Raw genomic sequence first — 24535 nt, 5'->3', positions numbered from 1 at the left:
TTCTTCTGATTTGCAAAAAGGCTCTGACTCCTGAGCCTGCAGGCATCACGCACCGTGATCCTGAGTAACAGAGGGAACACAACCACAGTCAGGCCAGTCCTTGTCTCAGGGCTCCTGCCTGCTTTCTGGTGCAGACTTTTCCTGGATCACTTGGGATCCTGGTGAGAATGAGGTCCTAGTTGCCGTGAGTAACGGCGGGTAGCAAATCAGCAGCGTAGCACTGCCCTCCCTCGAGAATGGCGAAAGGTACAAAGACGAGATTCCGAGTGTGATAACTGGAATTCCCATGCGTCTCTGGGGAAATAAAAACTGGTACAAACAATGGGAAAAGTGAGTTTAGCAGTTTCCTATAAAGTTAAGCAAACATTTAACCATATGACTTAAGTAATTCCACCCCTAGGTGTTTATCCAAGCGAAGAAGTAGAACTCGTACACAAATTAAGTCATACTAGCCAAGAAGTGGAAACAACCCACAGGCTCATTAACAAGTGAGTGGATAACCAAATTATTCATACAGTCGAGGACGAATTGGCAGTGAAGAGGGTGAGCTGCAGGAGGAGCCACACACAGATGCGATCATCGTGTAGGATTCCAGAGGACAGCCACCCACAGCCACAGAAGCCACCGGCCGCTGGAGACCATTGCAGAGGGGGCTGGAGGGAACTTTGCTGGGACAGAAGGGAGCTTTAGGGACAGGACAGAGCTTTGCAGGCACTGGAGGGAACTCTGCAGGACTCTGTCTTAACTGGGGGGTAGTTTGTCACTACTCATTTGTCACAGGTCATCTACCTGCACATTTTAAAAGGTACACATTTCATTGCACAGAAATTATACCTCCGTGAAAGCAGTTTTTTGAAAAAGAAGACTCTGGCTTAGAAAATTGCAGGAGCTATTGTCCTGTCACTGGCAACATGATTAAATTCCAAGCCTTATGGCCACACGCTTTTACAGGGCTCTCAAAAGAAAAGAAGCATTTACTTTTGGCCTTAGAGTGTACCTCACAGTCATAGCTTGATACAGACGTATCTGAATGTGAAAACCCACATTTCAAACAAAAACTGAACAACTGAGGAGACATTACCATGCTTATGAATGGGAAGGCTCTACGGGAAAGATGTCAGTTCTCAAATCGATCTGTACATTTAATGCACTTTAAATAAAAATCCCAGCAGGATATTTTGTAGATTTAGACAAGTCACTTCTTTAAAAATATACATGGAGGACTTCCCTAGTGGTCCCCCCATTGCAGGGGACAGGACCCCAGGAGGATCCCTCATGCCGAGAGCAGCTGAGCCTGTGAGCCACAGTGAAGGGACGCCCCTCACTCAGCAACGAAGACCCAACACAGCCAAAAAGAAACAATTCATTAATTTAAAAAAATTTATAGGGAAAGGGACTGGAATGGCCCAAACAAATTTGGAAAAGAGTAAAGTTGAAGGACCCATGCCACAAAAAGCTACAGGAGAGTGTGGAACTGGCGAAGAGATAAACACCTAGATGAACAGAACAGGATAATGTCTGGAAACAGACCTGCAAATAATGGCCAATTGATTTTCAACAAAGTCAGTTGTTGAATGTTCAATGATACTGGAATAACTGGGCATTGAATGCCAAAAAGAGAACCTTGACCTAAAGCCTTATACCTTGAAAAAAAAAAAAAAAAAAGAACTCAAGATGCATCATAAGTATAAATGTAAAATAGAAAGCTATGAAACTTTGGGAGCAAAAAGAGGAAAACTTTTGGGACCTTGGGTAGAGCAAAGTGTTTAGGTTTGATACCAAAAACACAGTTCATAAAAGAAGTTGGTAAATTGCACTCCATCAAAATTATAAACTGTTGCCCTGTAAGAAACACTATTAAGAGAAAAGACAAGCTGCAGACTGGGAGAAAGTGTTTTGCAAATCCTCTAAAAAAGGACTTGTATTCAGAACGTATGAAGAAAGCTCAGAAAACAACCCGATTTAAAACAAAAAATTTAAATAGCTGTTTCGCCAAAAAAAGATACATGAACGGCAAATGAGTCCATGAAAAGCTGCTCGACATCAGAAATACAGATTAAAATCACAACGAGGTATCACCACACATCTATTTTAATGGCTTAAAAAAAAAAAAAAAAAAAGGATAGTGCTAAATGCTGACAAGGATGAGATGCGGCTGGAATGTTCATTCATGCACTCCTAGTGGGAACGCAAAATGGTGTAGCCGCTCAGAAAAGGAGTTTGATGGTTTCTTATGAGGTTAATCACTTACCCACTCCTAGGTGTTTACCCTAGAGAAACGCACATTTAAATTCACACAGAAGCCTGGAGATGATTATTTATAGCAGCTGTATTTGCTATTACCGAAAACTAAAAGCCTGGATTATCCACAGAACAAACACACACGTATTTTATGGAAATAAATACATCCACGTATTAGATCGCTACTCGGCAGCGAAGGTGGTGGGCTGCTGAGCCTACACCAGCATGGATGAACCTCGGGCGCATTGATCGTGCCACGTTGGAGGAGCCAGCCTCAGAAGCACATGTCTTATGATTCCATTTACATGACATCTGAAAAGACAAAACTGTAGGGATGGAGACCAGACAGGTGGTTGTCAAGGGCTAGGGCAGAGGGGCTGACTATAGGGGAGCTTTGGGGGCAGATGGAATCCTTCTCTAGCCCGATTATGGTGGGCGCTATAGGACTCTGAACTTTTTAAGATTTTGTTTTTAATGTGGACTATTTTTAAAGTCTATGGAGTTTGTCACAATACTGCTTCTGTTTTATATTTTGGTTTTTTGGCCACGAGGCATGTGGGATCTTGAGGGATCTCGGCTCCCTGATCAAGAATCGAACCTGTACACCCTGCATTGGAAGGTGAAGTCCCAACCACTGCAACACCAGCGAGATCCCTAGACATTTTTTAGAATCAGAATTCTACACACACACAGCCAGTTTACCACGTGCAAGTTTTTAAAACTAATAATTAAAACACTACATTAGTACATACAAATTCAAACTAAGTAGTGATTTCACACTGTGACAGATCTGCTGCTTCCTCTCCTGTGTAGCCGCTCCCTGCTCTTGGCTGAGAAGAACACCCCCCTCAAACGTCCTGCTTGTCTGATTTAACCCCAGTGGGAGTGATAAACTTAAATTTGAATGCTCTGACATTTAAAGCTTTTTCTGAGTGTTGTAGTTGTTCAGTTGCTAAGTCGTGTCTGACTCTGTGACCCCATGAACTGCAGCATGCCAAGGCTTCCCTGTCCTTCACTAATTCCCTGAGTTATGGACCATAAAATCTTTGCTCCCACCTTTAGGCTGTAATGTTACATACAGTAGGAAACTGACATTATTACCCATTCTGGCTTGCCAAGAGATTTTTTTTTGGCCAATGACATGTATTTTGACATTTCAATATATAGGTACCTTGTTCTATTCATTTAAGTACAGACGACAGCTAAGGGCATGGACGGAGAGTAAACTGACTGTATTTGACTACCTGGGTGACCTTCAGAAAGTGACTTAATCTCTCTGGGCCTCAATTTGCTCATTTTTAAAGTAGAGAAAATAGTAATACCTGTTTCATACGTTAACACGTTTTCAGGGGACTTCCTGATGGTTCAGTGGTTAAGACGCCATGCTTCCACTGCAGAGGCCCAGGTTTGATCCTTGGTTGGGGAGCTAAGATCCTACAAACTGCACAGTGTGGCCAAAAACAGAACAAAAAACCAACAAGAAAAACACAGTTTAAAAAATTAGTTATTATAATCTTTACAGATATTAACTTTTCTCATCTACATTGTAAGCAGCTTGAGGTCAGAAATCTGTGTGTACCTTTGTTTGTTCCTTCTGGTAAACAAACAGTCTGTTTTAAAAAAAATCTGTCTTTTAGATTTAGATAAATATAGAGATAGAGGTAGAAAGATTGAGGGCAGGAAGAGAAGGGGACAACAGAGGATGAGATGGTTGGATGGCATCATTGACTCAACGGACATGAGTTTCAGCAAGCTCTGGGAGATGGTGAAAGACAGGGAATCCTGGCGTGCTATAGTCTATGGGGTCGCAAAGAGTCAGACATGACTGAGCAACTGAACAACAGAGATGGAGATGATCCATCTAGGTAAATATAGAAATGGGGGTGATGCAGGAGTGTATCCGGCAGAGGAACCGAGAAGACTGTCAGTTGGGTAGGTTAGAGCTTAGACGTTTGCTCAGGGAAGTGTGAGGCAGCAAGACCATGAATCCACATACCAGATCTGATTACCAAGAATGCACTCCAGCTTCAAAACCACTTTTTCAAAATCCCTGGTTTCTTTTGAAAGTAGAAGATTTTTTTAAAGTAAGCAGAATCTCTCTGTTCCTTTTGAGGAAAATGATTTACTTGTTTCCTAAGACTTGGTGACCTGAGGAAATCTGAGCACAGTCTCTTATTGAACAGAAGAAAAGCAAACAGACCCTAACAGTATCTATGAAGACAAAAAGGATAAACATTTCAGTGATTCTGAGGTCAGTTTAAGAAAACAGAAGGCTGCTCTAGATGGTTGTAGAATTTACAGAATGTTTACCTTGGGAATCAGATCTAATCCTGTCTTTTTTGTTGCTTTTGGATGAGATCATTCAGGGCTAAGTCTCCATCTTTCCCTCCGTAGCTGAATTTTCTAGCCTGTTTCTCAGATTGAATTGTCCACTTTATTTTCCTTTTTTTTGTTCCCAAAGTACAAAAGTATCGTGATAAATATTTGTTTTTTATATTCATTTGTCAATAACAAGAATTCTCTTCCAGAATTTTCAGTTATGACTCTTACTTTCTTCAGGCAAATTACAAAAAGAAGGTGCTTTATCGAGAGTCTCTGATGAAAGTCTCAATAAAATTCAGGAAGTGGAGTCCCCAGTGTTTAAAGAGCTGCCGGGTGCCAAGGTTCATGACGACAGCACCGTCCCCCTCACGGGCTCAGCTACAGAGCCCTCGGGGACCTCAGAAAGCATGTCGGGGGGTCACCACCCCCGGGCCCCATATGGTAAGTCCCTGGGGGCTGGGGTGGCACGGGGGCAGAGGGCAGTTTTGGGGGAGCCAGTTGGCCTGCATATGGCAATGAGGCTCCAGTGCACACAAGTGTCCCCAGAGGAAAGTCGGGGGCTGCAGGGCCCAGGGTTTGGTCGGTCCCAGAGCGGGCTTGTTCCTGTCCCGTGACTTTCTTCCAGGAGCCATGTAGCTGCAGTCTCCCAGCAGCACCTCTGGGCCCCTCACCCGTGTCTTTCACGTGCAGTCAGCTAACTGCTGGAGATCTGACTATCACTTTATCCAGCTTTTTATACAAACACCTTCCTCGTGGTAGATGCAGAGAGAAAGCTGACGTTGGAACCGGAGTGGTGGTCCCACTGGAGAATCGCAGAAACCATCAGGGCCATCGCGGGGGTCCTCTGTCCCACAGTGTTTGTGGACAGTGACGGGCCAGCTCCTGCCTCTGCCACGCCCGCCTCCCTGCAGGGGCGCTGGCACCGCGGTCCAGGCTGGATCTGTGACTTGGCCAAGAAAGAGAATGAGCTCTGCCCACTGATCTGACAGACCGCCTTTGACTGTGTCCACCAGCCTTTTTTTAAAATTGAAGTATATAGTTGATTAAACAGCATGTTAATTTCCTCTGTACAGCAAAGTGATTCATATATATGTGTGTACATGCATATATGTACATCCTTTTTTAAAATATTCTTTTCCATTCTGGTTTATTACAGGATATTGAATATGGTTCCCTGTGCTGTACCATAGGACCTTGTTTATCCCTCCTGTGTATAAAAGCTTACAGCTGCTAACCCCAGCCTCCCATTCCATTCCCCTGCCCCCAAGCACCCTTCTGTTCTCTGTGTCCGTGACTGTTTCTCTTTCATAGGTGGGTTCATTTGTGTCATATTTTTAAGGAGCACCTGGAGTGTGTATCTCACAGGGAAATGGGTTGAGTCCCTCTTGTATCAAGTTTCCTGTAAAATAAGCTCCTGATACTCATCCTCCTTCTACCCGATCCTGGAAAAGTAAAGAGAGCTTCCGCGATTTGTGGCAGACACATTTTAGGAGAATGCAGCATCATTTTTTAACTGCCGTATTATTAGTTTTACCGTTTGCTGTATGTTTCCAAGATTCCCTTTTTATTTTTACCATACTTCATGGCCTGCATAGTCAAGTTAGAAAATAAAAAATGCAAAAACCCTCACTGTCCAGCCTTCCTGAGCTGATGTGGTGGCGCCACAGCATCCCAGGCCTGGACTCAGGCTGTCCCTTGTCCCCGCAGGCTGGGCTCAGTCTGTCCTTTGTCCCCACAGGCCGGGCGCTGTCCATGACGCACGGTACCACGAAGTCACCTGTGTCCAACGGGACCTTCGGCTTCGACGGCACGGCGCGGACCGACGGTCACGTGTACCACACGGTGCACAAGGACTCCGGGCTCTACAAAGACCTGCTGCACCGCATCCGCGACGAGCGGCCGGCCGACGGGGCCCCGCGGCAGCTGCGGCGCAACAACAGCTACACGTGCTACACGGCGGCCATCTGCGGGCTGCCCGGCCTGGCCACGCGCCGCGGTGACACGCCCGCGCCCGAGGACAGCGAGAAGCTGGTGGCCGACGCCGTGGCCTACTCGCGCCGTCGGCTGCGCTATGACAGCTACTCCAGCTACTGCAACGCCGTGGCCGAGGCGGAGATTGAGGCCGAGGAGGGCGGCGTGGAGGTCCGGCTGGCGCCCCAGCTGGCCGAGCCCGAGCCACCGCGCGACGACCCGGTGGACGAGGAGAAGGAGGAGAAGGACTCGGCCGAGGTGCACCTGCTCTTCCACTTCCTGCAGGTCCTCACAGCCTGCTTCGGCTCCTTTGCGCACGGCGGAAATGACGTGAGGTCAGGACCAGGGCGGGGCCTGGATGGGGGCGGGGCCTGGAGAGAGATGGGGTCGGGATGGTGGGCGTGGTCTGGTGGGGGCGGGGCGATGGGAGGGGCCTGGTGATGGGGGCGGGTTGGGGTGAGGGCGGGGCCAGGGTGGGAGGGGCGGGGCCAGGGTGGGAGGGGCGGGGCCAGGGTGGGAGGGGCGGGGCCAGGGTGGGAGGGGCGGGGCATGGCAGACACCTGGCCCACCCTGGAACCACATGGGTTGCAACCGCCCATGGTCTGCCAACACCAGGTTTTGTCCACAAGTGCAGCACCTGCATCTTCATGGCGCAGATCTTTGAGTGAACCAGATACAGGGAGAGTTGGCCTGGGGTCAGAAATCACAACAGGTGGAATCAGTAGAACTGGGCTAGGAAGCCTGATTTCTGCCCAAGCTGTCCCCGCTTCCTGCCCTGGCCTGAGTTCAGTGCCATTTGGCATCAGTGCCTTTTGGTTTCGAGGCAGAGAGAGAAGTACCCAGGTTTCCCCCAAGCTGTACAAGGGTCATGTGTGAGCAAGTAGCTCCTGTAGTGGACCAGACCGCGTCACAGGTCAGAAAAGTGAGGTGGGAGCCCCCCGGGGCTGCCATGTTGGATGTCCGCTCCAGTCAGGAGGGTCCCCGAGGGACACCTGCAGGGACTGAGGGCACAGCTGTGACGGCATCTATAGGAGAACCTTCCGGAAGAGGAAAAAGCACTGCTTTATGGGGTCTTCCAGAAAGAACCACTAGCAAGAGCATGGGGAACTCAGGTCAGCTGGGATGGAGGACAGAATGTGTAGGAGTGTGTAGAGTCTCTCCCCTCCTCATACTGGCCGGACATCTGGATCAGTCACTGCATTTTCTGAAGCCTCAGTGTCCCAATCTGTGAAATGGGGGTAAAACTAGTACAAAGGCAGGAGAATTCTGTGAGGGTTATGGTGAGGTGCTTATATAATAAGGACAATCCTTTCCCATAATCAGTGTCCAGACACTTTCACTATTATCATAGTTATTATGCAGCCTAATGTCTCTGTCCAAACGAGAGAAATGTGCCATCATTGTATTTTTTTGGCCCAGTTATATGACTCCATCTTACACCAGCTACAAATGTGCAGCTGTATTTCTGTTCTTTTTAAAAGATGTCTTCCAACCAGACAAAGAGGCCTGGACAGCATATGTTCTGCTCAGTGTCACCTAGGCATTGCTGTCTTATTTTATTGGGGGCACCATGTTCTGTCCTTTCTTAACAATTTTTTACTCCCCTCCCCCACCAGCCCACTTCCTCCTCCTTATCACAAATTCTTTCTGGAAAGCCTGGTACCAGCAACATGTTATGAATTGGGTCCCTTTCCTTTAGAACTAAGTTCCAGTTAAGGAGACAAGAGAGGCATACTCCGGGGAAAGTAACAGAACACCCCAAAACAGCATTTCAAGGCAGAGGAAGAGCCTAGGCGGTAGCTGCTGCAGGTGACCAGAGTGCAGAGCAGCTGTTTGCGGTTTGGAGGCTGATTTTCAGGCTTTTGAGCAGGGATGTAGTCTGATGAAAGCAAGGCTTTAGAAATAACAGTGCAGCAGTGAAGAGGGGGCTTCATTTATTCACCAAGTTATTCTGTTTATTCTGCTGCTAAGTTTGTACCAGGCTTCAGACCTGAGCCACTTGTAACTTACTCCAGCCCTCCTTAGAACAGTCCTTTGTAGTCCTAAGTGAAAGAAAGTGAAAGTGTTAGTCACTCAGTCATGTCTGAAGCTTTGTGACCCCATGGACTGGAGCCCACCAGGCTCCTCTGTCCAGAGAATTCTCCAGGCCAGAACACTGGAATGGGTAGCCATTTTCTTTTTCCTAGGGATCTTCCTAACCCAGGGATCGAACCTGGGATTCCTGCATTGCAGGCAGATTCTTCACTGTCTGAGCCACAGGGAAACCTGCAGTTCTGAGTGATACCCCTCAGAAACTGGGAATCTGAAGCTCAGAAATGTGACTTTTGCCCAGGGCCACACAGTTAGAGAGAAGCCGACGTTGGGAAGCCAGCTCTTTGTGACTTGGTCTCCAGAGTGTGGAGGGTGGGCTGGGAACCACAGGGGTCATTCAAAGCCTGTAGGGAGCTTGGGAGTTATCACTACATCCTAACAGCAGCGAAAACCAAATAGGCTGAAAAGTCAACCACTCTTCTTGGAGCTCGAAGGGAGAGGAGAACACAGGACAAACCACTGCCCCCAAGGTCGGAGAGGCGGAGATGCAGGGCGTCCTGGAGGAGGGAGGAGGGAGTGGATGCTGTGGTGAGACGCATGGAATCCTAGACTGGAGCGGTGGGCCCTGGAGGCTCAGGGGGGCAAGTAGAGAGTTAAGGCTCTGGGGGACCCAGGGTAGGGGGACCCCACTATCCAGGAACCCTACCAGATCCTAACAGTGCGTATCAGGGAAGAAGAATCCCTCCTGCTCTGGCGGGAAGGAAAGCAGCCACTAGACAGAAAAGAGACCATGTGCTAAGCCAGGCTGTGCTCAGGAGAAACCAGGTCACCAGAGCCCAGCCTGCAGGGGACTACTGCAGGCTAACTGACCCGGAAGGGGACATACACCCCAGACTGCCCTGACCTTCCCCTAGGGCGAAGGAAACTCCCCAATTCCAGCCGCCCTGTCTCACATAAGGAGGGAGGAAATATTGAGAAACACTTGCCAAGTTCACAGCACAGAGGCACAGTCTCAGTGAGAGACTGAGACCTCATCAAAGGGGTCATCAAAGGACCCACAGAAGGTTTCTCCATCCCCAGACCCACCACATCACTAGCAGCCTATTGGCAGCAGTTCCTTCTACCCAAGACATCGTGTCTGGATATCAAGAAAAATTTCCAAGGCACACCAAAAGGTGAAAAACACAACTGGAAGAGACAGAGCAAACAGCAGAACCGATATGGCAGAGATGTTAGAATTACCAGACCAGGAAATTTAAAACAACTATGATTCATATGCTGAGGTATCTAATTGACAAAATAGGCATCCATTAGATGGACAGGTGGAGAAGGAAATGGCAACCCACTCCAGTGTTCTTGCCTGGAAAATCCCAGGGACGGCAGAGCCTGGTGGGCTCACACAGAGTCGGACACGACTGAAGGGACTCAGCAGCAGCAGCAGCAGATGGACAGGTAAGCAGAGAGATGAGAATCCTAAGAAAGAACCAAAAAGAAATACTGGAGATCAAAAACACTGTAATAGAAATGAAGAACACAGCGGGGCTTTCCTGGTGGCTTAGTTGTTTAGAATCCACCTGCCAACGCAAGAGACATGGGTTTGATCCCTGGTCCAGGAAGATTTCACATGCCATGAAGCAACTGAGCCTGTTTGCCATAACTGTTGAGCCTGTGTTCTAGAGCCTGAGAGCTGCAACTACTGAGCCCATGCTCTAGAGTCTGCGCTCCCGAAAAGAGAAGCCACCACAGTAAGAAGCTCGTGCATTGCAGCTGGAGAGTAGCCCTTGCTGGCCACAACTAGAGAAAAGCCTTCATAGCAACAAAGACCCAGCGCAGCCAAAAATAAATAAATAAGTAAATAAAGTTATCTGTAAAAAAAAAAAAAAAACGATGAATGCCTTTGATGGGTTTATTGGCAGACTGGACACAGCTAAGGAAAGAATCTCTTAGCTTGAGGGTATGTCCATATAATCTCAAAAAGCAAAGAGAACAAAGACTGAAGACATACAGGACAGAATATTGAAGGACACCGGGAACTACAAAAGGCATTGCATAATGATAAGACCAGCAGGAGAAGACAGAAAGAAAGAAACACATGAAATAATTGACTGAGTCACAGCAGTGACAGAATTTCTGTAAGCTGATGTCAGACATCAAACTACAGATCCAGGAAGCTCAGCAAACACCAAGCAGGACAGATACTCAAAAAGTGCACATTAGCTTATCAGATTTAAACTTCAAAAAATCAAAGATACAGAGGTATCTATAGATATAGCGGAACACAGATAAAAATTATATCTGACTTCCCCTCGACCCTGCAATCAAGAAGAGAGTGGAGTGAAATAGTTTAAGTGTGAAGGGGAAATCCCACGAACTCAGACTTGTGCACCCTGTGAAGTTCTTTAAAAGTGAAATGAAGTCTTCGAGAGAAATAAAGACCTTCTCAGACAAAGAAAAAATGAGGGAATTTGTTAAAAGCTGACCTGCCTTGTGGGAAATGTTCAAAGGAATTCTTTAGATAGGAAGAAAATAATGTGTGTCAGAAACTCAGATCTACATAAAGTCAGGAAGAACATCAAAGAAAGGCTAAGAGAAGGTTAAAAAAAAAAAACAACTAATTTTTCTTCTTCTTAATTGATCTAACAGATAAGACTTGTTTCAGAACAATAAAACCAACAATGTAGTCAATTGTATGTTTATGTATATGTTATATATATATATACATATTTAGTTTAATATATAAAAACATCAAAAAATTTAAAAAAATAGAAATGATACAGGGTCTGCTCTGAGGCCATAATTGAATTAAACTACATATGTGTGTGTGTGTGTATGCACACTTATGTATGCTTGTGTTAAGTGAATGAGTGATAGCAATGATAGAAGGGATGGAAGGGTGGAATTAGGGTTATTTTTTAATTTTAAGTTACCTACACTTAACTTACATGGTTTGTATGGTAAAGAATCTGCCTGCATTGTGGGAGACCTGGGTTTGATCCCTGGGTCAGGAAGATCCCCTGGAGAAGAGAATGGCAACCTACTCCAGTATTCTTGCCTGGAGAATCCCATGGACAGAAGCGCCTGGGAGGCTATAGTCCATGGGGTGGCAAAGAGGCGGACACAACTGAGTGACTAACACTTGCACACTTTCACACTACCAGTAAAGGAGTATAATGTTATTGCAAAGGGGATTTGGATTCACCCTAGGTGTATATGGCAAGCTCTTGGGCAACCATTTTAGAAAGTTAGCAAAAAAAAAAAAGTATAGCCAATATGCCAAGAAGGGAGAGAAAATGGGATCATATGGAATGCTCAGTTAAAACAACAGAAGGGGGAAAAAAGGCAGGTGACAGAAACAGGAGCAAAGAGCAAGGACAGCAGACAGAAAGCACTGACAGCGTGGTGGGGACTAACCCCGCTGCGCCAGCAAGCAGTCTGAATCTCAGTGATCCAGGTGCACCAGTTAAAGGACAAGAGGCCATCAGAATGGGCCAGAAAACACAACTCAACTCGCTGTTGTCTACCAGAAGCCCACTTGAAATGTAAAAACACTTAGGTTAAAAGTAAATGGGATGAAGAAAAGTAAATGGAAGAAGGAAAGTATAGCATGCTAACACTAAAAGAAAGCGGGAGTAACTGTGTTGATTTCAGACAGAGGAGACGTGGACAGATCCAGCAGCAGAAATCAATAAGGATGTATTTGAGCGAAACAGACCATCAATCAACTGTGTATGAATCAGTAACAAAAGATATCTGGAAAATCCCCAAATACAGGGAGATTAAACCACACACTTCTAAATAACATATGAAACAAAGAAGAAGTGCCAAGAGAAATGTTAAAATATGTTAAACTAAATGAAATTGAAAAACACATCAAAATTTGTGGGAAGCAGCAAAAACAATGCTTAGAAGAAAGTTTATAGCATTGAATTCATATACTAGGAAAGAAGAAAGATGTAAAATCAATAATCTAAGTTTCCAGCCTAGGAAATGAAGAGCAAATTATTAATTAATCCAAAGTAAACAGAAGTAAAAAAATAATAATTAGAGCTAAATAAATGAAATTAAAATCAGGAAATGAATGGAGAAAAATCAATGAAACTAAAAGCTGGATCTTTGAAAATATTAATGATATTTATAGGCTTCTAGCCAGGCTAACTAAGGGAAAAGGAGAACACAAATTGCTGATACCAGAAATGGAAAAGTAGACATCACTATAGATCTTATGGACAATAAAAAAAAAAAGTTAATAATACTATAAAAGCAATACTATGAATAATTTTATGTTTGCCAATTTGATAAGCTAGATAAAATGGACCAATTCTTGAAAGACAGAACCTGCCCAAACTCACACAAGAAGAAATAGACTTATCTGATAGGCTTGTATCTATTAAGAAAATTAAGTCAGTAATTAATAATCTTTCAAATCAGAAAGCACCAGGCCCAGATGGGTTTACTGGTGAATTCTACCAAGCTTCTAAGAAAGAAATTATACTTGTCTACGATTTCTTTAAGAGGACAGAAGCAAAAGGAATACTTCCTCACTCATTCTGTTAGGCCAGCATTAACCTAGTACCACAACCAGACAAAGTCCTTATGAGAAAACAGTAGACCAACATTTCTCATGAAAGTGAAAAGTGAAAGTGAAGTCACTCAGTCGTGTCCAACTCTTTGCAGCCCTGTGGACTGTAGACTACCATGCCCCTCTGTCCATGGGATTTTCCAGGCAAGAGTACTGGAGTGGGGTGCCATTTCCTTCTCCAGAGAACCTTCCCAACCCAGGGATTGAACCTGGGTCTCCCGCATTGTAGGCAGTCGCTTTACCTTTTGAGCCACAAGGGGCTCCTAAGGATATGCTGGTATCTTAGGGCAGCATAGGATACGCTAATGATGGATTCATGTCAATTTGTCTAAATCCATAGAACATACAATACCAAGAGTGAACCCTAATGTAAACTATGGACTTCGAATTATTTTGATGTGTCACTGTGGGTTCCTCAGTTGTAACTGATGTTCCATTCTGGTGGGGATGTTGTTGATGGGGAGACTTAAAGTCTTAAATAAAGTCTTAATTTAAAAAAAAAAAAAGCTGTGGAACCCTACCCCCCCCAAAAAAGACAGTGTGTGCTCGTCAAGAGCCTGAGTGACAATCATGGGTCTTGGGGAGGGGTGAGCACTGGAGTGAATCCTAAACTCACATCCCAGTTCTGCTTCCTGCTAGTGACATGATTTTAGCATCAGTTTTCTCATCGCTAAAATAGGAGACCAATGCCTACTTGGCAGGGTTGGCCTGAGAAAGATAAATGGTTTATGGTTCCTTTGCGGGGAGGCTGACATGGTTGCCCCACACTGGTAGTTGATGTTAGCAGCTGTGCTGGCAGTGATGGTGGAAGGAAATAGTGAACGAAAGGAAGGAAAGAAGAACTTGGTTTTTGTGTCCACTTCTTGTGATTTCTCAGTATTTTAAAAATAGCAGATCTCACCGCCATGAAGATGGCTACTGTGGAAACAAAGTGACAAGTGTGGGCGAGGATGTGAGAAATTGGAACCCTTGTGCACTGTTGGTGGAAATGTAAAATGGTGCGACCACTGTGGAAAACAGTCTGAAGGTTCCTCAAAAAATGGAGCAATTCCACCTCTGGGTATATACCCCAAAGGGTGGAAAACAGGGCCTCAGAGACATTTGCACACCCATGTTCACAGTCCCTAAGAGATAAAGGCAGCCCAAGTGTCCATCAACAGATGAATGGATAAACAAGATATGATGTGTGCGCACACACACAATGGGATACTCTTCTTAAAAAGGAAGGGAGTTGTCATATGCTACACCACCGATGAATCTTGAAGGCATTCTAATAAGTGAAATAAGCTAGTCATGAGAAGACATATACCATATGCTTGCATTTATGTGAGAAAATTAGTAGAGTCAGTCAAATTCATGGAGACAGAGTAAAATGGTGGTTACTGGGGGAAGGGGGAAAGGCAAAGAGAATTCTTATTTAATGGGTATAGTGGTTCAGATTTCCGTGATTAAAAATTTTCTGGAGGCCCGTTTAACAACAGCGTGACTGTCCGTAACACTCCTGAACTGTGCAGTGGTGGTTGTTGTTCAGTCGCTAACGTGTCCTGCTCCTTGCCCACATGGACTGCAGCACGCCAGGCTCCCCTGTCCTTCACTATTTCCCTGAGTTTGCTCAGATGCATGTCCACTGAGTCAGTGATGCTATCTAACCACCTCATCCTCTGCCACTCCCTTCTCCTTTTGCCTTCAATCTTTCCCAGCATCAGCATCTTTCCCAGTGACACTTAAAAATAGTCAACGGTAAATTTTTTGTTTCTTTTAGCCATAACCAAAAAAATGGCTAAATCGTTATTATCACTTATAGATTACATAGGCAAATCACAAATGCGGCAAGATAGGCTGTTCTCAAGACTGCAAAGTCATTGAATGTTGTGTACAGCAATCATCTGTGTGTGTGGACATTTGTACAATTTACTTGTATGTTTTGTTTTCCCCTAGTAATGCCATCGGGCCCCTGGTGGCTCTGTGGCTCATTTATGAACAAGGTGCAGTCCTGCAAGAAGCGGCGACTCCCGTCTGGCTGCTGTTTTATGGAGGGGTTGGAATTTGTACGGGCCTCTGGGTGTGGGGGAGACGAGTGATCCAGACCATGGGGAAGGACCTCACCCCCATCACGCCATCCAGGTGAGCCGGGGGTCAGCCTCAGAGCCGGGTGTCGAAGTCCCCCTGCACAGCCTGTTCTGGGGGAGCGGGGGTGGTCCCCAGAGCAGGGCGTCTCCAAGCACCATCTCCCCCATCACCCTCATGCTCTGCTTGGCCCGCATCCGCGGTGGCACTGAGATGGGGGAGAGGGATGGGAACGGAGGCAGATGCGGACAGAAGAGAAGACGCGATTCCACCTGCAGCCCCTGTTCCCATCCCACTGGGGTCCTCCCATCCTGAGGTCCAGAGAACGAGTGGTAAAGGCCGGGCTGTTGGGCTGCTGGGACTTCCTGTCCCAACACTCTCCGCTCACCGGCTCCACCTGCTGGCGGGAGGCCGCTGTCACCTGCTGCCCTCAGGGGTGATTGCCTACATCCTTCCTGGGCTGCCTGGGCTCAGAGGATGGGGTGGGGGCGTGCCCTGCCCTGGAGTGGGGTCTGGAGTCTCCCACCTGGCTTCCTGTGGTCCTCCTTTGCAGATATTTAGAGATATTAGGGGTCAAATAAATCCACAAGAGAATTATCCAAGTACAACTAAAATTCAGAACTACATATTGTAAGGGCTTCCCTCATGGCTCAGTCGGTTAAGAAACTGCTTGCAATGCCGGAGACCCAGGTTTGATCCCTGGGTCGGGAAGACCCCCTGGAGAAGAGAATGGCAACCCACTCCAGTGTTCTTGCCTGGAGAATCCCATAGACGGAGGAGCCTGGTGGGCTACAGTCCATGGCCTCGCAAAGAGGCAGACTCGACTGAGCGACTCAACCACCACCACCACCTATTGTAAATGTTCTTTTCCCCTTGAATTTCATTTTAATGAAAGATTCTAGCATTGATTTGAAGAAAAACTAGGAATCTGAGCAAAAAGTCACTCCTTTATAATGATAAGCACACATTTTTGAAACAAGAGTGTGGTTCTTCCCTGCGTCCATTTAGAAACGACGTGGGTACAGTTTTCCTTGCGGCAGGTATTCCTGGCCCAGCCCCTTCAGGTGAGGTTTCTGAAAACCCATCGGGGAGACCGGACTCGCACCTTAGGGCTGAGCGCGGCCTCGCGGCGAGTGCCGTGTGATGCTGCCGCGATGTCCGGGTTCTGGTGCCGTGCGGCCCAGTCCACCGGGGGGTTCTGGGGAGCCCCTGGCGGTGCCCTCACGGCCTCCCGTCTCCGCCCCCCCACAGCGGCTTCACCATCGAGCTGGCCTCGGCCTTCACCGTGGTCATCGCCTCCAACATCGGGCTGCCAGTCAGCACCACGCACTGCAAGGTAGGTGGGCTGGCCCGGTCACCAGGGCGAGGTGGGGGGGTAGTCGGGGCGGCTCTGGGCGTGCACTCAGGGATGGCAGAGTCACCTGGGGTCTCCCGGGGGCATTTTCTTCTCAGCAGCCCCTCTGGGCTCTCCCCGCCCTCCTCCCCCGTGTCCTGGTTCTCTCACTGGGGGTTTTGCATTGAGGTCCTGCGTCCATGAACCATGTTCGCAGGCCCGGGTGGGGTGGGGAGGGGTGCATCACTCAGTCCCCCCCCACCCCCTCTGAAGGGGCCTGGGAGCGGACAGGGGACAGACATAGGCACAAATCGCTCATGTAAGCATAAGACACAGCTGTTTCAGTTCTCTTCTCTTCTACATGGTGGTCAGAGCAACCCTATTGCCTTTGAGTCAATTGCAGAAGATATTAACCACTGTTAATATCAGGCTCTAGAGCTCAGGGTGAGAGGGAATTTCTTGTCTAGTGCTGAGATGTTGGAGCTGCAAGGAGCCTTAAAGATGAAGAAAGAGGAAACAGGCTCTGGGAGTTGTTCAAGGGAGCCCCAGGGTGGACCAGGCTGGAACCCAGGTCTGCTAACCCAGGGTTGCCGAATACCTGGGGGAATTCTGAAATCTGCCCAGGGGCCTCCTGTATACAAACATAGCCACTAACTTCAGCAAAACACAGGCCTTTGCAGATTTTCCTAGGTTCGGTGACTCCTGTCATTCAAGAAAAACTCACCTGTTCTGCTCGGTGTGAGGTGCTGTCCTGGGTGCCAAGGGACCACGGTGACCATGACAGACACGGCCTCCCCGCACCCAGTCTCAGAACTCCCACCCGTGCGTCTGCAAACAAGCACTGCTGAGTGTGAAAGGCTCACAAAAAAAGAGTGAAATAATGCCGTTTGTAGCAACATGGATGGACCCAGAGGTTATCATATTAAGTGAATTAAGTCAGACAGAGAAAGACAACTATCATATGCTATCACTTAGGCATTGAGTCTAATTAACAATGATACAGATGAACTTATTTAGAAAACAAAAACAGACTCACAGACATAGAAAACAAGCTTATGGTTACCAAAGGGGTAAGGGAAAAGGAGGGATAAATTAAGAGTTTGGGATTAACAGATACACACTACTATATATAAAACAGATAAACTCCAGGGGCCTACTGCACAGGGAACTATGCTTAATATGTTATAATAACCTATAGCGGACGAGAACCTGTATATATATACATATAAAATATATATAACTGAATCACTTTACACCTGAAACTAACATAACATTGTAAATCAACTATAATTAAAATAACTACAAATAGGATCACTAGCCTCTAGGATTCAGCTATCTAATCTGGAAAATGAAAAGACCGCCTTAGATGACTTGTAATTAATACAAATGCTGTCTGATTCCCCTACTTCTCAGTAATTCTGTTGCTGTTAGTGCTTGGTGATGGACTTAATCTGGAAACATACTCAAAAAGTTGAAATGACAGCAAAGAATACCACCTTATATCAACAAAAGACCTCATCAATAGTGAAGCCATGGGACTCTGGACCCTTTGTGATCCAAATAACATAGCAACTAAAAATACAAGGCAAAAGCTGTGAGAACTCAGAAATTACTATGTCTAAGTCTGTGATGAAGAAGATAGAAGTACTTAGGAATGTAAAGGACTTGAATAGATATATACTTATAGTAGTATAATTGGGCTTCCCTGGTAATTCAGATGGTAAAGAATCTGCCTGCGATGCAGGAGACTTGGGTTCAATCCCTGAGTCAGGAAGACCCCCTGGAGAAGGGAATGGCTACCCACTTCAGTGTTCATACCTGGAGAATCCCCATGGACAGAGGAGCCTGGTAGGATACAGTTCATACGGTCGCAAAGAGTTGGACATGACTGAAGCTGCTTAGCATGTATACTTAGCAAGCACACATGACAAATAAATATGAAACAAAAAGTGGGGAGGGGGAGTGGAAAACCTGATCAGAACAGTAGGAAAAAATTAAGGAAGTTCTCCAAAAACAATTCTCACCTGAAAAGACAAAAGGAGGGGACTTCCCTGGTGGTTCAGTGGCTAAGACTCTGTGCTTCCAATGCAGGGGGCCCGGGTTCAAACTCTGGTCAGGGAACAAGATCCCATGTGCTGTAACTAAGACCTCATGCAGTCAAATAAATAAATAAATATATATTTTAAAAAAAAAGAAAAGAAAAGACAAAAGGAGGAAAATGCTGCTTGACTCCAGATCTCGATGGAGTCTCTGGTTAATCTTTTCTATCTCAGAAGAGAGCATTCTCATATTAAATGAACTTGCCATAATATAAGAGAAAATAAAACACGAAGCCCTCCAATTTGTTCTATGAAACATATACTGAATACCCTAATACTGAAACCTGATTGAAAACATCACAAACAGTGAAAGCTGTATTTCCAGATGTATGTTGATTTAAAAAAAAAAAAAAACCTTTAAGTAAGATGCTAATAAATGACATCAACACTATTATAAAAGAACATTTCAACAGGACCACATCCATCTTCTGGGTTGTCAGAAAGTTGGCTCTGACCAGGACGGGTCTTATCTGCTGCCAATACCTATACGGGGCAGGCCCCTCACAGAGCTTGAGAAATGGGTGTTTACAGACGTCTTCAATATAATATGGTTCATCGATCCATTAGAAAACAATGTATGGTTGTCTGCTGAGATCCATTCCAAAAAGACATTTAATAAAATTCAGCATGGATTTCTAAGACATTCCTGGAATCCAGTAAAAATGACTGGGTTTGTGATAAAAAACACACAGAAAAATTTAGAACTTTTGCCTGTCAGCAATTAGCCAGTAAGAAAATGAGATTAAAAACAAAGAACTCCTCCATAGTTGCAACAAAAATAAAAGGTACTTCAGAAAAATCCTAATAAAGTGAGAGATGTACATGGAAAAAACACAAAGCTTTGCTCACAGGTCAAAGAAAACCTGAGTATGAGACACACTATGTCCTTGGGTGGGAAACTAGGTTTTATAAAGATGTCAGTTCTCCTTAAACACAACACTAACCAAATTCTTACAACTTTACAAACTAAGGCTGCAGTTCATTTTGTGGGTTAAATTAGCAGGAATATAAAATGATCTAGAGAGAAAAACAATGATGAGGGAACAGCCCTGCCAGACAGGAAGTCTGTTACAAGGAAACAGGAGGCAAAAGGGTGGGGAGAGAGGGCTGATGGGCAGACTTTCAGGTTGGGATGACAAAAAAGTTCTGCAGATGCATGGTGACGATGGCTGGCATTAAATTGTACACTTAAAAATTATTAACATGACAGATTTTTGTGTTGTATATTTTACAATAATAAAAAATTAGATGAGTGAGTGAAGTCACTCAGTCATGTCCGACTCTTTGCGACCCCATGGACTGCAGCCTACCAGGCTCCTCCATCCATGGAATTTTCCAGGGAAGAGTACTGGAGTGGGTTGTCATTGCCTTCTCCATGGGATCTTCCTGACCCAGGGATCGAACCCAGGTCTCCCGCATTGCAGGCAGATGCTTTACTGTCTGAGCCACCAGATACTTGTATAAAAAGGTAGATAGGCCAGAGATAGAATCTAGTATGTGTGAGCATGTAATTTGAGGAAGGAAAACTTTGACCAGTAAGTGATGTTGGATAACTAACTGGCTTTCCCTAGAGAAGCAAATTTAGACCCACAGTTGTCAAAGTACGTGCTATTATCTAATGGCTTAAATATTTTTAAATTACTTTAAAATTTAGAATAAAATAGAATTTTTAAAAAATTTAAAATAAATGAGAGTTATGGGCTTCCCTGGTGGCTCAGTGGTAAAGAGTCCACCTGCCAATGCAGGAGACATGGGTTTGATCCCTGATCCAGGAAGAGCTCACCTTCTACAGGGTAACTAAGCCCATGCACCCCAACTACTGAGCCTGTGCTCTGGAGCCGGGAGCCGCAACTACTGAGCCCCTGGGCCACAACTAGTGAAGCCCACGGGCCCTAGAGCCCATGCTTCGCCAGCAAGATGAGTGGCCACGGTGAGAAGCTTGTGCATCAAAGCTAGAAAGTAGGCCCCACTCGCTGCAACTAGAGAAGAGCCCGCACAGAAACACAGACCCAGCACGGCCAAAGATAAGTGTTTTTAAATAAAGGAATGAGAGGTAAATACCAAATATTCAAGCCGAAGATCAATCACAGAGGAAAAGTATAGCGTATTTTAGTGTATGACGTTAGAAATTTAAAAGTGAAAGCAAAAATACTGACTTGAGAAAATATTTGCATTAAATATCAGTTAATATTTATTTAAACACCACATAAACAAATAAGATCTTAAATGACCTGGATAACCACGATGTGTAGTCTCTCAGAGCCAGACATCCTGGAGTGAGAAGTCAAGTGGGCCTTAGGAAGCACTGCTGCCAGTGAAGCTAGTGGAGGTGATGGAATTCCAGCAGAGCTGTCTCACATCCTGAAAGATGATGCTATTCAAGTGCTACACTGAATATGTCAGCAAATTTGGAAAACCCAGCAGTGGCCACAGGACTGGAAAAGGTCAATCCTCATCCCAGTTCCCAAGAAAGGCAGCCCTAAAGAATGTTCATGTTCAGACTGCCAGACAGTTGCACTCCTCTCTGTGCTAGTAAGGTATGCTCAAAATCCTCCAAGCTAGGCTTCAGCATTACGTGAACCAAGCAGTTCCAGATGTTCAAGCTGGGTTTAGAATAGGCAGAGGAACCAGATATCAAATTGCCAACATTTGCTGGATCATAGAGAAAACATTGCAGAAAAACATCTACCTCTGTCTCATGGACTACACTAAAGCCTTTGTGTGGATCATAACAAACTGGGAAAACACTTGGAGAGATGGGAATACCAGACCATCTCACCTGTCTCCTGAGAAACCTGTATGCGGGTCAAGAAGCAACAGTTAGAACCCTGTGTGGAACAACTGACTGGTTCAGGATTGAGAAAGGAGTACAGCAAGGCTGTTTATTGTCACCCTGTTTATTTAACTTATACACAGAGCACATCATGTGAAATTCCTGGCTGGATGAGTTACAAGCTGGAATCAAGATTGTCGGGAGAAATGTCAACAACCTCAGACATGCAGATGATGCCACTCTAATGGCAGACAGTGAAGAACCAAAGAGTCTCTTGAGGGTAAAGGAGGAGAGTGAAAAACCTGGCTTAAAACTCAATATTAAAAAAACTAAGATCATGACATCTGGTCCCATCACTTCATCGAAAATAGATGGGGAAACAATGGAAATAGTAAGAGACTTTATTTTGGGGGGCTCCAAAATCACTGTGGATGGTGACTGCAGCCATGAAATTAGAAGACCATTGCTTCTTGGCAGGAAAGCTATGACAAACCTAGACAGTGTGTTAAAAAGCAGAGACATTACTTTGGTGACAAAGGTCTGTATAGTCAAGCTATGGTCTTTCTAGTAGTCATGTATGGATGTGAGAGTTGGACAATAAAGAAGGCAGAGCACTGAAGAATTAATGCTTTCAAACTGTGGTGCTGGAGAAGACTCTGGAGAGTCCCTTGGACTGCACGGAAGTAAAACCAGTCAGTCTTAAAGGAAGTCAACCCTCAATACTCTCTGGAAGGACTGATGCTGATGCTGAAGCTTCTGTACTCTGGCCACCTGATGTGAAGAGCTGACTCACTGTAAAAACCCTGATGCTGGGAAAGATTGAGGCAGAAGAAGGGGACAAAAGAGGATGAGATGGGTGAATGGCATCACCCATGCAGTGGACATGCACTTGGGCAAACTCTGGGAAATGGTGAGGGACGGTGAAGCCTGGCATGCTGCAGTCCCTGGGGTTCTTGAAGAGTCAGACACAGTGACTGAGCAACAACAAAACAAGAGACACATTCAGATTCCAATATGTAAAAAGGTAAAATACAGGAAGAGGCTTTATGTTCCCAGGTGTTATTTCAACTGTTTAATATAATTTATGTAAAATACTGTAGTTTTACGTGTACAACATAGTAATTCAATTTTTGTAGATGATACCCCATACAAAGTTATTATAAAATATTGATTATATTCCCTGTGCTGTATATTACATCCTTGTAACTCATTTTATACCTAGTGATTTGTACCTTTTAGCCCCTTTTGCCTGTCTTCCTCCCTGCTGGTTACCACTAATTTGTTCTCTGATTCTGTGAGTCTCTTTTTTATTATACTTACCTTGTTAGGTTCCATGTATAAGTAAAAACATACAAAATTGGGGTCTCTTCTTTCACAAAGCATAATACCCTCCAGGTTCATCGTTCTTGTTGCAAATGGCAGCATTTCATTCTTTTTTATGGCTGAGTAGTATTCCTGTGTGTGTATACCACTCTTCTTTATCCATTTATGTATTGATAGACACTTAGGTTGCTCTCATATCTTTGTTACTGTATGTAAATAATGTTGGGGTGCACATATATTTTCACACGAGTGTCTTCATTTTCTTTCGATTAATACCCGTGAATTGGAATTGCCGGATCGGGTAGTGCTGTGTATTTCCATTTTTTGTGGGACCTCCACGCTGTTTTCCACAGCGGCCGCAGCAGTTTACACCTCCTCCAGCAGCGTACTGAACTTCCCTTTTCTCCACACCCTTGCCAGAATTTGTTATCTGTCGTCTTTTTGATGATAGCCATTCTGACAGGTGATGGCCCACTGTGGTTTTGATTTGTGTTTCCTGGATGATGAGTTAGGGTTAGGGTTAAATGTTGAGCAGCTTTTCATGTACCTGCTGGCTGGCACATCAGTATGTCTTTTTGAGAAAAATGCCTATTTAGGTCTTCTGTCCATATTTTAATGAGGTTGCTTCTTTTTATATTGCATTGTATGAACTGTGGCCCTCTTCTCCTCCTGCCCTCAGTCTTTCCCTGCCATCAGGGTCTTTTCCAGTATTAATCCTGACATTGTGTCTAATAGGGAAAAATTGGAGGCAAATTGGAAATGTTTAAATAAATTAAGGTACATCCACCTAAAGGGTGTATCATTTTTTATGACGGTCATGAAGGTGTGAGCACTATGAGAAAATGCTTATTTTCATAAAGAAAGGAAATAGTAGTGTTCCCTGTTTACAAATATAGGTATGTTTATTAAAAATAATATAAAGGAATACACAAACGTGACAATAGTGGTGTTTTGGGATAACTCACTAACAGTGGCTATCTGATAACGTTGGCCACTTGATGTGAAGACTCACTGGAGAAGACCCTGATGCTGGGAAATATTGACAGCAAAAGGAGGAGAGGGCGGCAGAGGATGAGATGGTTAGAGAGCATCACTGACTCAGTGGACATGAATCTGAGCAAACTCCAAGATAGTGAAGGATGGGGAAGCCTGGCGCGCTGCAGTCCATGGGGTTGCAGAGAGTCAGACACAATTTAGCTACTGAACAACAATTAATGGTAATTGTCCACTCCTCCTATTACATAAGCTTGCAGTAATATGTTTTCTGCTTTTAAGAAAAGTGTTTTAAGAAAGAGAGTGTGGATAACCTTAAAATTTGAGTATGTTCTCCACTTTCTAACACCATACACAAAAATAAACTCAAAATGGATTAAAGATCTAAATGTAAGACCAGAAACTATAAAACTCCTAGAGAGCATAGGCAAAACACTCTCTGACATAAATCACAGCAAGATCCTCTATGACCCACCTCCCAGAATATTGGAAATAAAAGCAAAACTAAACAAATGGGACCTAGTGAAATTAAAGCTTTGCACATACACAAAGGAAACTATAAGCAAAGTGAAAAGACAGCCTTCAGAATGGGAGAAAATAATAGCAAACAAAGCAACTGACAGAGAATTAATCTCAAAAATATACAAGCAACTCCTGCAGCTCATTCCAGAAAAATAAATAACCCAATCAAAAACTGGGCCAAAGAACTAAACAGACATTTCTCCAAAGAAGACATACAGATGGCTAACAAACACATGAAAAGATGCTCAACATCACTCATTTTCAGAGAAATGCAAATCAAA

At 44.9% G+C, this 24535-nt stretch overlaps 1 protein-coding gene and 1 long non-coding RNA gene across 4 annotated transcripts in view; one reads left to right on the top strand and one right to left on the bottom strand.

Annotated features, from left to right (window-relative positions):
* SLC20A2 (solute carrier family 20 member 2) overlaps nucleotides 1–24535 on the top strand; it is a 109132-nt gene that overhangs the window by 81476 nt on the left and 3121 nt on the right. For all 3 annotated transcript variants that reach the window (XM_043454707.1, XM_043454706.1, XM_043454708.1), the window contains 4 exons: nucleotides 4801–5004; nucleotides 6302–6869; nucleotides 15083–15268; nucleotides 16463–16547. In XM_043454707.1, the coding sequence (XP_043310642.1) occupies nucleotides 4801–5004; nucleotides 6302–6869; nucleotides 15083–15268; nucleotides 16463–16547 (1043 nt within the window). The remainder of the gene's footprint in view (nucleotides 1–4800; nucleotides 5005–6301; nucleotides 6870–15082; nucleotides 15269–16462; nucleotides 16548–24535) is intronic.
* LOC122432645 lies at nucleotides 179–4792 on the bottom strand. The gene is made up of 3 exons (XR_006266912.1): nucleotides 4552–4792; nucleotides 3564–3682; nucleotides 179–309 (listed from the first exon to the last, which is right to left on the bottom strand). It is a non-coding gene; the product is annotated as an uncharacterized LOC122432645 (long non-coding RNA).

The sequence above is a fragment of the Cervus canadensis genome, chromosome 31, assembly GCF_019320065.1.
Source record: "Cervus canadensis isolate Bull #8, Minnesota chromosome 31, ASM1932006v1, whole genome shotgun sequence".
Taxonomy (NCBI): domain Eukaryota; kingdom Metazoa; phylum Chordata; class Mammalia; order Artiodactyla; family Cervidae; genus Cervus; species Cervus canadensis.
This window is presented reverse-complemented; position numbering and strand designations above follow the sequence as displayed.